Raw genomic sequence first — 11,866 nt, forward strand, 5'->3', positions numbered from 1 at the left:
GACGTATTTATTTAATATTGCAGTGTAAATACCGCTATTACATCACATGGTTTGCACGTGCTATTATAAAATGCATAAAATTAACATAAACCATGTATGTATATCTCTCTAATGATTATTAAAAACATATGAGCAAAGCCACCAGTTTCCGAAAATATTAAATGATAAAAGATATTTCACAAGAAATAAGCATATTAATTACTAAGTATTCAATTTTATTACTTCTTTATATTTGTCGGTTTTATGTACATTAACAAAATTGTATAAAATATAATTATTAATATTATCAAAAGTATATAAACAGATTATAATTCTTTTTTCTTATTATAACATAAAAGTTTTATCTTATATATCTAGCTCGAAAATTTTGTTTATAGATTTTCAACAATTGTTTTTAAAACCAGAGAAATTACAATGATTGAAGTTCTTTTGAAATTAAAGAAAATTTCCATTTTTTAAGTTTCATAAAGATCATTCAGTTTAATGCATAAAAATAAGACATATACCGTTATATTTTTGTATATAATGTTCAAATGAGGGCACTGGTGATTCTAATTTTATAAACTTAATTATTGCTAAATCCGCTGAACACAAGTTCAATTGCTGCTATTACATCATGATTTGTGAGATGTAATGCTCGAAGATTTAATGTATCATTTTGCAATCCTAGTTCATGCATTTGCGCTAACATTCGTCGTAAATCCGAGGAGCGTGGTAAAACGGACGGTGAATGAACTTGCTGCATAGCTTGTGTAAACATTTCCGTAGTTATTATTCCAGAATTCGTGCTGCCAGCTGAAGTGGAAGAAGCAGGATTGGAGAGGGGAAAACTTCCAGCTCTTGCTCTAGAAACTGCTGCTGCAAGTTGTGCAACAGTAACGGTAGAGTTTGTTGGATTAGAAGATAAATTTGGTGTTTGTGTAGAATCTGAAGACTGAGAAGAATCTCCTGCCATTTCTTCGTCACCACTTAAATTGTCTAAACTATAAGAATAAGCGGCAGGCTGTGAATTAGATAGTGAAGAATTGGAGCCAACAGTTACGTTGTTATGTGCTTCAGCATGAACAGCTGCAGCTATATTTTGAGCAGCTTCCACCAAGACTGGATGTGCTTCTGCAAATCTACTCATATAATTAAAACACGTAATAATTTTCTAGAACTATAGTTTTGAAAAATATACATAATAGAATTTACCTTCTAACAGTATCAACGTCTGTGAAATATGACATTAAATCAGGGTCTTGTAAAATTGCAATTGCTACTGTATCTTCATGTAATCCAGGAGAAGATGAAATGATATTGTCCATAACTTCTGGTTTCTTACCTATGCGCTAAAATTAACAAATACATTTTGTAATAAAATTTAAGTATTTTTATGTAAGTGCATAGTAACTAATGTACATTTAAAGCGCTTCGAAGCCCAGGATTTTCTTTGAAAGACTTAAATGCAGATACTAGTTGTAAAATTCCGTCTTCTGATATGCATTTAGGAAATGATGGCAGTTCTGGTTCCCTTCTTCTTAAAACATGTACCATTGAACCATTTTTCAAACCGTACGATTCTAAAGTCATGTCATCCTCAAGGACGCATCCACAATAAATTAATTCTATGGAAAAACAAAAGAAAAATATTTGTGTTTTAAATATGTTTATGGTTATAATTTAAAAATTACTTTAACAAAGATGATTATACATTATTTTTATAATACATCATTACTGCATTATTGCTTCAATGTTAAAAAACTTAAAACACTGTGATTCACAAGAGAAATGGAAACAAGAAACAAAGAAAACATCTCACCAAATAAATCTTTTGATAGGTTAACCCTTCCAGCTGTTTCATATTTCAGTTTTTCAACCTTTGTCTTAAAATTAATATCATTTAATTTAATGATAGTTATTGTTTGAGGATCTAAACGTACACCTAGAATCAATTCTGAACTCATTATTGTCACAGAAACACTACACAGAAAACACAACACGAACACGATACACTTTCAAATCGATACACTCTTCGATTTTACAAAATCATCATGAAGCGTTTATTGTGTCCCTCATATCATTTTATTGCTTTTGACTTCACATTATCTTCTAACCGCTCTATCATATATTTTTAACTGATTGAGATTGAAATCACTTTTACTAACTTCGTTTTAATATTTTATTATTATGAATGAACTTTTAATAAGAATAAAACAAGCAAATGCAAACGACATTTTACATATTCAAATTATTATAAATTAAAAAGGAACCAACTATTAGATAAGAATAAATTCATTATATTTACATACGGAATGAACTATAATTGACGTTATTTGAAATTTTAATTATTAAAATATATATCTTAGGAATAACATTTTTAAATTTTCTAAATCGATAAATGATTTCGATGACTCGATGTTGAATACATTCGGTATATCGATATCTTTGCGATATGCAACCTAACGCTGCACTAGCAATATGACGAGAAAGTTCCGTGAAATGTTTGTAATAAGTTTTCATAGCTGACATTCAAGTAATTTGTTTATAATGTTGTGCAATATACAACTTTGATATGACATAAGAATAAGCAGAAATGCAAGACATTTGCGAAAATATTCGTACAGCTATTGAACATGGACGTACCGATATAATTAGATCCCTTTTAGATGCATGTACGTGTCACAAATTTTACATTATATTTAAATTTTAAATATAATTATCACATAATGTTGTAAATAAAATATTTTTATTTAAAATAGAATAACAGAGTGAATAAAAATGTATCATGTAAAATGGACTATAATTCGTATATTGAATCCTTTAAAGTACAATCTTTCAAAATCTTTATATCACTTTTATGATAGGTGAGAATGGCAATGCAACTGAAGGTATAACAAAGGAAAAGATTCTAAATCAACCACTTTTAGAAGAAGGTACTTTCCTTTCATATGCTTCAAAGGTAATCATACATATCATACATCATAAACAAATAATTTGTGTAGGTTCATAAGAACTAAAATCTTTTTTTATCTGTTTATATTAAAATACAGGCAAATCAACCAGATATAGTACGAACATTGTTAAGCTGTGGTGCTAATCCAGCTGTCCAGAATACTAATGGACATAATGCTGTAGATGTTGCATCAAGTGACATAATACGTCGTACTTATATTGAAGAGTTATTAAGAGCAACTGCTGCATCTGAGTATGTGATCAATATTTTTATTATATAAGTATATGACGTGTTAAAATAATTTTACATATAAAGATACAATTATTTAAAGGTTGGATAGGGTAGTACAATTATTAGATGCTGGATTAAATGTAAATTCATGGGATTCCCATGGCAGTAAAAATACTCCTTTACATTGGGCAGCTTGTTATGGAAATAAAGATATTGTCACATATTTAATTGGTAAAACTTTAAAAGTATTAATTTTGTGAAACTTATTTTTTATTTTTTAATTTAACATGTACAATTTTTCTATAGATAGAGGGGCAGATGTAAATGCTGTTAATGGCTGTGGTGCTATACCATTACATGATGCAGTAAATCGTGGTGATGTTGCTATTTGTCAAGAATTATTACAAGCTGGTGCAAATCCCCTTGTACGAGCAACTAAAGGGTAAATAGGCAATATTGTGTTTCTATAACATACGCTTAAACATATTTTAAAGGATTGTGTTATAGAACTTTTGCAGGGAAAACTCCATATGATCTTACTAGAGGAAAACAATCTTTGCACTGTTTTCTTCAAAGATTTCTATCAAACTTTATATCGAACGACAGTGAAACAATGCATAGCCCAACTGCAACATTTACAGATGGAAATTTCTGTCAAAAAAGCATCTCAAGTAACATGAGTCAACTTTCTATTGAATCTACCAAATCATTAGATCCAGTTTATGACTTACCATTACGTGAATCAGGCAAAGAAAGCCCCATTAAAAGTACAGAAAAAGATGGAATTTATAGTTTACTTTGGCCACAACCAAAAACCATTGTTGAATTGAAAAATTCTTCTACATCTTTTATTGCTGGGAAAGAACTTTTTATATCTATAATACAGGTATATTTTTGATAGACAACTGTATTATTGTTTTATTCAGTTTTTTATACAATGTATTGTTATATAGGGTAGTGAATCCATACACAGAATATTAGATGTTTGGGAAATTAGCAGGACTCATTTACTAGAATTAGGTTATGACGTTAAAATTGGTGAAGTACATCCTAGTTCTGGCAAATTATTAACTGATAATCGAATTGAATGTATAGTTAATAAAAGTCTGTTTAATACACCTGAAGGATATCAATTGCATATTTCACAAAATACTATTAAAGTTGGTGCTGGAAGTTTAGCTGGTTTACATTATGCAGTTTGTACTTTTGTACAGATTTTGCGATTAAGTAAAAATCATAGTAAATCAGAAGCATGTGAAATCGAACCAGTTTTTATAAAAGATGAACCGCGATTTACTCATCGTGGTATACTGTTAGATATCTCACCGAGAGGACGAATACCTACATTAGAATACTTACTTCATATGATCGATTTATGGTCGTCATTTAAAATATCTTACTTACATTTATATTCAAGACTTACACCAAATTGTGATTGGCAATTATGTTATTCAAAATCAGAAATGGTTACTCTAGATCGTTACTGCAGGTGTGTGTACAATTCTGTAACATTATTTTTCTTATATTCTTATGTTTATGTAACATAAATATGTTTTGTAAATAATTCTTATTTCAGAGATCGACATTTGGATTTAGTTCCAACTTTGGATGTTGATTCTAACGTAGGACAACATCATTTGTCACAAATGTGGCCTATATTCCAAGAATTATTGGCAGTATTTCCAAGTTTAAGTTATGTCCATGTTGGGCCTAGATTGGCTAATTTACTTGTTCAAGCAGAGAACCTTGATTTGAATTTATCAGTTAATGAAACTATAGAAACAGATATGTCAGAAGTATTTAAATCATACTCTTGTCTCCAAGAACTTTGGCATATCTTAGATTTAGGTCCAAATACAACTTTACTACTTTGTTCAAATGGCTTACATTCTAAAGCAGAATTTCATAACATACCCAGTAATATTATTCTTGTTGAATATGGATTTCAGGTAAATAAAGTTTTATGTGATTCAATAAACATAACATTGAAATTGAATTGAATTCGTTATTATAAGATACTATATTACAGGCTGATTATGATTTTTCTGAATGGACAGAAGCATTTAGAACAGCAGGTGGTAATGTATTACCTAGTTCTGGAACAGCAAGTTATAATAGTTTAGCAGGATGTCCAGCATCAACATATGCAAATACAAAGAACGCAATAAAAACTTCTCTTGAACAGGATTCAGTGGGTATAGTTGTAGCTCATTGGTCTGGAAGTCATCATCTTACTCCTCATCCTTTTGCATGGATTGGATATTTAATAGCAGCAGGATTGGCATGGAACCCATCTAGCGAAGTAGATATAGGTATCAATGATAACTATGAAATACCTGAAGTATTTGGATCGAGGTAATAAATATATTAAATTAAAAATAATGTATAATTGTTACACATTTATGTAGAAGTGTTAAAAAAAGAAATTGTATATTATTTTACAGGCAGAAATGTATTACGAAATTATTAGATATTCATGTTTTTCAAGATTCTGAATATAAAATTGGTAATGCAATATTAGAATTAGGGCGTTTAGATACTTTAGTACTTACTTTAAGTAAGAATCAAGGAACAAAAGATCTACAACAAATCCCTGACAATCGAGGATCAACTTTGTACAGATTATTAACAGATCCGGATAATGTAAATTTAGAATACCTTTCAGCTGATTTATTTGCGGTAAGAAAAACTATAAAACCTGGAGTATATTAAAGACAAATGAATAATGTTCTCGCTTTATTTAATAGAAAGTAACAAAACAAGTTAAACGTATTTCACATTCATTATATGAAGGAAGTCTATCATCGAAATTTGCATCAATGGAACTACAAGAGCTCCAGTTGACCGCTGATTTAATGTTAACAGCATGTAAAATTGGCAGAACATTGATTGGCGTTGGTGTTAATCCAAATAGTAATATGGGCCTTGCAGTGATTAATTTAGGTATATGTAATCTGCCTCCTACATTTAGGACTGATGTAGCAAACAAAATGTTGGCTCATATAGAACAGTATAAAGGTTCATGGTTACAAAGGCATTTACCTCAGGGCCTTCAAAGCTCTCTACTAGTCTTGACTAGTGCTTTACATAGGTTCGTGCCAGAAACATAATTTTTTGAGCTTTGAAAATATAAAAGACTATTTGTATAAGTATACAAAATGAATATCAGTTCCTGCTATACAAGACTGCAGGTATATACATGCTGTGCTAAAAGCAATTATATAAAGAGCTTATGAATGTTCCTTTATAACAAAATTTGCTAGTATAGAATAGTGTAATATGACAGCATTCCACTTATTTCAAATACAATTTTAATTGTTCTTTTCAATAGAACAATTCATATTATAGTGACATTTAATATTTATGTGAAAATAATTATACATATATCTAAGGGAACATTCTCAAGGTCTAATAAGATATTTATATAACAAAGTATTGTTTTTGCCAATTTATAATATGAAAAGTGATAATTACAATTATAGAATTATTTTTATTTAATATGATTGTATTAAGTAATTATGTATATGCTTCCAAGTCATTACATGTAAATTGTACAAGATTTTTGTGGCAAGATTGGTATTACAAACCTATGCACGAAAGTATTTTAATACTAAGTGTTACTAAAACAAGGTAATATTTGTACATTATGAATCCTCTTTATATCAATATGTAACAATTTACAGTAACATTACTACTGTATTAAACAATACTTTAATTAGTATCCAATGTGAAATAATTCAAAAGCTTACAGTATTGTTAAGTTTTTCTTAAAACAACACTTTTATACTTATATGTTTGTAATATTAATTTGTGTTAATTAAATACAATATATTCTGGTATTTCTAAAAGTTGTTATACTATTAAATACATATGTAAAAAACGATTAAGATACCATAGGTATTTTTAAAAGTGACATTTTTTTATGTGTAATATTGAAATAAATGATTATAATTGTTAAAATATTTAACACTATAACAACTTAAAGATTTTTGAACACTTGCAATATTGAATCATAAAATACTTTATGAATATAATAATTGAATGAATAAATATTATAAAATGCATAATTTAATGATGCATTTATTGCACGTTATTTACAATATTATTTTTGCTGTGATCGTTCCACCCACCCATTTCCAAATCCTGTTTACGTTGCATTTTATTTTCAAGAGCTTGAATTCTATAGAATTCATTGATTTCAAACTGATACTTAGGTGATGTGATCCCGAAAAAGCCCGCCAGCCATTCACCTACACAATCGCATCCTTCCAGTACTTTATTACCAATTGAAGTGGTTTGATACCATGCCCATGGTAACCAATTCAGAGATTTCTAGAAATTTTATTTTCTAATTTAGTATAAAATCCATTGAAATAAACTATTTATAAAATATATAGAATTCGGCGTAATACGTAATTACGTCGTATTATTCGATGTAATAGCAGTTTGGAATAAAACTTAACTGGATCTATTTGATTCACTGTGGCATTTATATGTGGTACATCTGTTTCGTCTTCAGAATATTCTTCTAAATCGCCATCCGAAAAATGCAATATACGCTTTGGTCGTTTTAAAGACTTACGATCCTAAAATTGCTTTATATTTTAATAAAAATACAATTTTGACAAATGTTTACTTCTATAATATCACATACTTGCGTGCCAGTATCAGTTTCGTTTAAAATAACATCCGATAAATCACAAGTTTCATTCTTCTTCGGATCCATAATCGATAAATTTAATTATTTACGAAATAACAACCTTATATTAAATTATTTATCATCTCTGACAGCTCACATCTGTAATCTAAGGTAAGCAAAACAACGGATAGCTTGTTATTTATTCTTATATGAGTCATACAGTCACATCAACATGCACTAACAAGATATAGTATAGATCTGACATCTTACGGGATTTTGTATCACATATTCTGAAATACCGGCCATTTAAGATTTAAATTAATTAAGAAAACCGAAGTTTCGTTATTAACAAATGATAGAACAGACATGATATGTTATGGAATTTTATACACAAATATTCAATACGTTAAGACTCAATGTATTTTTGTATTATACATGTAATACCGAAATACGGAATTCTAGTACTCCTTTACCATTTCAATGTCATTCCCAACATTACCGATTCTGCACAAAAAGTTTGTTTTTGGAAGTGGATATTTCAAAATATGTTAACTAGAAATTCCATAAAATGCCAGATCTATTTTGAATTTCGTTTCAAATTTCGGTTCAATATACGTAATTTTTTATGTATTCATTCTAAATTACAGAGGGCGCAAAAATCATCGATTTTTTGGCGAGGTCGGTATTTTAGCATCAGAATTCTCTATTGCATCTACACTATTTCTTGTCTGTGGAAAACACGTGATCCTCGATTTTAATCGATGAAAAACAAAAGTATAGACATATCCTTTGGTATGAATAAAGGAAAAAGAAATATTGCAACATGAAACGTACATTATTTATATGAAGTAATAACATTCGAATTGTATTAATAAGGCTAGTAGCATAATTGGTTACGTTTGTAGCTCAGTACTATAAGGAATGTCGGTTCAGGTCTGAGGTTTGCGCCTGGTCACCGTGGTGACAGTTCTTCGATACTTGATAGTGACACTTTCTTCTTTTCCTTGGCTTGTATTAACTACACCTTCCGTTCATGTTGTTTAAGTGATTTCTATTAACAAATTTGTGATGGCACAGACGCTTGTTTGTATACAGTACTTTCTCATCGTTGGTGCTATTATCATTGGTGTAAGTGCAAATTTGCTACCCTTATTTTAAATGGTTTATTTTTACGCCCGATGGATCACGATTTAATGTTATCTCAAAGAAAATTTGTCTTATTTAAGTTCTCAGATAAGTATCAAAATGATATTACCTTTTCTCAGTTTCGTTTTTCAATATTCTATTATTAAGTGTTTAGCAGTTGGTGGCTAGTTTCAGATTTGTCGTGGAATTGGATATCCGCCAACTTACTATGCTATTCCCCCGTCGTTCTTTTGGACACTTTAACCTTTATGCTACGAATTTCGATTGTAGTCGAATGTTGTTGCTACGTATCCATTTACTGCGAGATTCGATTTTAATTCATATGCAGCTGAAATTTATTCTTCTTTATTGTAAGGATTAAAAAGAGTTGAAAATTGGAGAATTTTATTGTACATTTAGAATTAAAATGTCTTAAAAATAATTGAAGAAATGAATTACTCAGCGTAAAGACTGTTTCGACTTCTGAATTATTATGTATTTTTTTCTCAATTAATTATTTTTATCTATTGATTATTATTATCTATTGATTAATAAATAAGAATAAAATAAGAAAGAAGAATGCTTTCTTTTGTTAAAATTATTGGTTTACGTAACTAAATTTTTTATATAAATTCGCATAAGTTTTTGATATCTAGTAGATAAACTTTGTTTGGCTTTGATATCAATATCTCGTATGCACAGTAAAATTATCGCATTATCGATAGCTTAAACCCTTCGTACTGGTACTTCCGTATATGTGAATGCAAATTTGTGCAATAGAACATTATTATATATATTCAAAGAAAATTTTTTATCAAATTTAATTAATAATATTTGTAACATTGGTTTTAATATTGTGTTGGGCTTATAGACAAACAACATAATGATCTATAGTTCAATTGATCTATAGTCAACAACTGAAATTGAAATGTAGATAGAGTGATAGTGCTAAAGTATGTCAAGACCGATTTGTTCACGGAAAAGGGAGTGAAATCGATCTTTAATATCGATGTCAAAATCAAAATTCGTAATTTGCGAGAAATGTTATTTCATAAAAACTTAAAATGTCCTATCATCCAATCTCTTTCGAAACCTTTAATCTCACGTATTACAAGCAACATCAAGATTAGATATAATTAATCATCGCTTATCACAGATGTTAAAGTATGTTATCACCGTAGAATTCATTGTATTACACCATAAATGATAAAAATTTTTCTGTTTACTGTCGATAGGTGTGCGGTATCATAGAAAGTGTTTGCGCGGGATATTTCATATACCAGTTGTATGAATATTCATCCCTCACGTCTAGCAATGTATGTGGTTCAGCGATAATATTGGTCGTGATGGGTTTGATAACGTGTATGATAGCTTGGTGCGCTTGGCGATTCCTAGATTTCACAAATAGGGGCCAAGTTATAATTGTAAGGAATCTTAAATTATTATTTATTTCAATTATCAATTAATAACGCTTGTAAATACCTTTTTCTAACAATAACGGATTTTACTTAGAAGTATATATATGTATAAGTATATACATTTATATATTTCTGATCATTATATCGCTTTCTGTTCTTCGATAAGATTTCCTTCCTTATCCATCTTCGATAAAGAAACATATAATTTTTCATTTAGTTTTCTGTACTGCTTATAATTGTTACAATTGTTAACACGAGCGCTGGAATTTGGGCCCTTGTTAGACATGAACAAGTGGATTTGTTGCCAATAGCGCATCTCGAACATGTATTTGAGCTTGCTATAACGGACGATAAGTCTCGCTGGGATCGTATGCATTCAAAGGTACATTTAATTACTTCAAGATAATATATAATTCATATATCACATATCATATTTGAGTTAAATACTTACATATTCCTTCCTTAGTTACATTGTTGTGGAATAAACGGACCAGCCGATTATCGTAGTCAAAATGCAGTTCCTTGGTCTTGTTGCGATACTTCATCACTTGCAAATCCTAATGATGATAAAGGCGTGTGTACTACCATGTATACACATGGTTGCCAGCATATGGTATTAAATCGTACTAAATCGATTCTTCTTCATATTTTTTTGCTTGCACTGTGCTCAGTATTATTACAGGTAATGAGATCTGTTAATTAGTTAACCACTATAGATAGAATCGGAAATGTGATTGTATTGCTATTTTTAGGTCTGCTTCATAACGTGCATGTCATGTTACGTAAAAGCATGCCGAGAAAGGATGGAAAGAAGAAAGGACATGATGGTCATCTCTCAGTCATTCGAGCGAGCGTCCAAAGATTTCGGAACAGGCGATAATCTTCTGAATCATCAATGAAAATATTCAAAAACGGTGCCTGATGCATGATAATTTGAATGTTTATTCTCTTCAGAAGGAATATTTGTATTTTGATACTTACTGTTTATGCCTGTATCCATTACATAAGCACTTTCATTTTAATCATTGTAGTATTTTATAGAGATCGTGTGCCGTACTTTGGTATCTTTTTTTAGCGTGTTCCTTTACTTTAAAAGTGTCGTTTATATTGAATATGTTAAATACATAATTCTCCAATATTAACATAAATATCAGTAACAAAAATATCATGTACATTGCATGGTGTTATGAAACTATTCATGCCAAAATATTGTGCCATTTTACAAAATATACCAAATACGAAGTTCCTTAGCTGAAAGACATTTTACAATTAAACACAAAAAAGTAAGCAAATCATTATTAACAAAGAATCAAGTAATATTACTAAATATTGTTAATATATTAATGCGAGAAAATCAATCTCTTATTATAAGATTTATCCTTATACCAAGAATGTCAGTGATTTACACTTTGATTAAAAATTTGTACACTTTTAATACGAACAAAATAAACGTTTGTAAATAATTGTAAGTAAATCAAACCCAATCTTGATGTATATATAAAATGAAATAACAAATCT

At 29.5% G+C, this 11,866-nt stretch overlaps 4 protein-coding genes across 4 annotated transcripts; 2 read left to right on the forward strand and 2 right to left on the reverse strand.

Moving 5' to 3' along the window:
- Window positions 1–225: 225 nt before the first annotated feature.
- LOC138184898 (ubiquitin-like protein 7) lies at window positions 226–2,188 on the reverse strand. The gene is made up of 4 exons (XM_069123326.1): window positions 1,802–2,188; window positions 1,402–1,607; window positions 1,195–1,331; window positions 226–1,121 (listed from the first exon to the last, which is right to left on the reverse strand). The coding sequence occupies exons 1-4, from the start codon at window positions 1,944–1,946 to the stop codon at window positions 566–568; spliced, it is 1,044 nt and encodes a 347-aa protein (XP_068979427.1). The 5' UTR covers window positions 1,947–2,188; the 3' UTR covers window positions 226–565.
- Window positions 2,189–2,425: 237 nt separating this feature from the next.
- LOC138185209 (uncharacterized) lies at window positions 2,426–7,425 on the forward strand. The gene is made up of 11 exons (XM_069123991.1): window positions 2,426–2,654; window positions 2,847–2,941; window positions 3,033–3,187; window positions 3,267–3,397; window positions 3,473–3,608; window positions 3,674–4,052; window positions 4,120–4,655; window positions 4,743–5,115; window positions 5,196–5,521; window positions 5,611–5,845; window positions 5,914–7,425. Exons 1-11 carry the CDS (start codon window positions 2,576–2,578, stop codon window positions 6,274–6,276), a joined length of 2,808 nt encoding a protein of 935 aa, XP_068980092.1. The 5' UTR covers window positions 2,426–2,575; the 3' UTR covers window positions 6,277–7,425.
- Window positions 7,231–8,054, reverse strand: LOC138185213 (protein FAM177B). Its single transcript, XM_069123996.1, has 3 exons — window positions 7,821–8,054; window positions 7,630–7,752; window positions 7,231–7,498 (listed from the first exon to the last, which is right to left on the reverse strand). The coding sequence occupies exons 1-3, from the start codon at window positions 7,890–7,892 to the stop codon at window positions 7,247–7,249; spliced, it is 447 nt and encodes a 148-aa protein (XP_068980097.1). The 5' UTR covers window positions 7,893–8,054; the 3' UTR covers window positions 7,231–7,246.
- Window positions 8,055–8,543: 489 nt separating this feature from the next.
- On the forward strand, window positions 8,544–11,834 carry LOC138185211 (23 kDa integral membrane protein). The gene is made up of 5 exons (XM_069123992.1): window positions 8,544–8,933; window positions 10,166–10,354; window positions 10,566–10,730; window positions 10,815–11,030; window positions 11,101–11,834. The coding sequence occupies exons 1-5, from the start codon at window positions 8,874–8,876 to the stop codon at window positions 11,245–11,247; spliced, it is 777 nt and encodes a 258-aa protein (XP_068980093.1). The 5' UTR covers window positions 8,544–8,873; the 3' UTR covers window positions 11,248–11,834.
- The last annotated feature ends 32 nt before the right edge of the window (window positions 11,835–11,866 follow it).

The sequence above is a fragment of the Bombus flavifrons genome, chromosome 11, assembly GCF_040668555.2.
Source record: "Bombus flavifrons isolate JBK064 chromosome 11, iyBomFlav1_principal, whole genome shotgun sequence".
Classification (NCBI taxonomy): Eukaryota; Metazoa; Arthropoda; class Insecta; order Hymenoptera; family Apidae; genus Bombus; species Bombus flavifrons.

Bases quoted from the DNA above. Each gene is read 5' to 3' on its own strand.
- LOC138185213 (XM_069123996.1), bottom strand. From the start codon at position 7,892: ATGGATCCGAAGAAGAATGAAACTTGTGATTTATCGGATGTTATTTTA. The intron at 7,753-7,820 runs GTATGTGATATT...AAGCAATTTTAG, and splicing joins AAACTGATACTGGCACGCAA to GATCGTAAGTCTTTAAAACG. The intron at 7,499-7,629 runs GTTAAGTTTTAT...TAAAATTTCTAG, and splicing joins CAGTGAATCAAATAGATCCA to AAATCTCTGAATTGGTTACC.
- LOC138184898 (XM_069123326.1), bottom strand. From the start codon at position 1,946: ATGAGTTCAGAATTGATTCTAGGTGTACGTTTAGATCCTCAAACAATA. The intron at 1,332-1,401 runs GTACATTAGTTA...TGTTAATTTTAG, and splicing joins GGCTTCGAAGCGCTTTAAAT to CGCATAGGTAAGAAACCAGA. The intron at 1,122-1,194 runs GTAAATTCTATT...TTATATGAGTAG, and splicing joins GACGTTGATACTGTTAGAAG to ATTTGCAGAAGCACATCCAG.
- LOC138185209 (XM_069123991.1), top strand. From the start codon at position 2,576: ATGCAAGACATTTGCGAAAATATTCGTACAGCTATTGAACATGGACGT. The intron at 3,609-3,673 runs GTAAATAGGCAA...ATTGTGTTATAG, and splicing joins CTTGTACGAGCAACTAAAGG to AACTTTTGCAGGGAAAACTC. The intron at 5,522-5,610 runs GTAATAAATATA...ATTATTTTACAG, and splicing joins CCTGAAGTATTTGGATCGAG to GCAGAAATGTATTACGAAAT.
- LOC138185211 (XM_069123992.1), top strand. From the start codon at position 8,874: ATGGCACAGACGCTTGTTTGTATACAGTACTTTCTCATCGTTGGTGCT. The intron at 8,934-10,165 runs GTAAGTGCAAAT...TACTGTCGATAG, and splicing joins TTGGTGCTATTATCATTGGT to GTGTGCGGTATCATAGAAAG. The intron at 10,731-10,814 runs GTACATTTAATT...TTCCTTCCTTAG, and splicing joins GGGATCGTATGCATTCAAAG to TTACATTGTTGTGGAATAAA.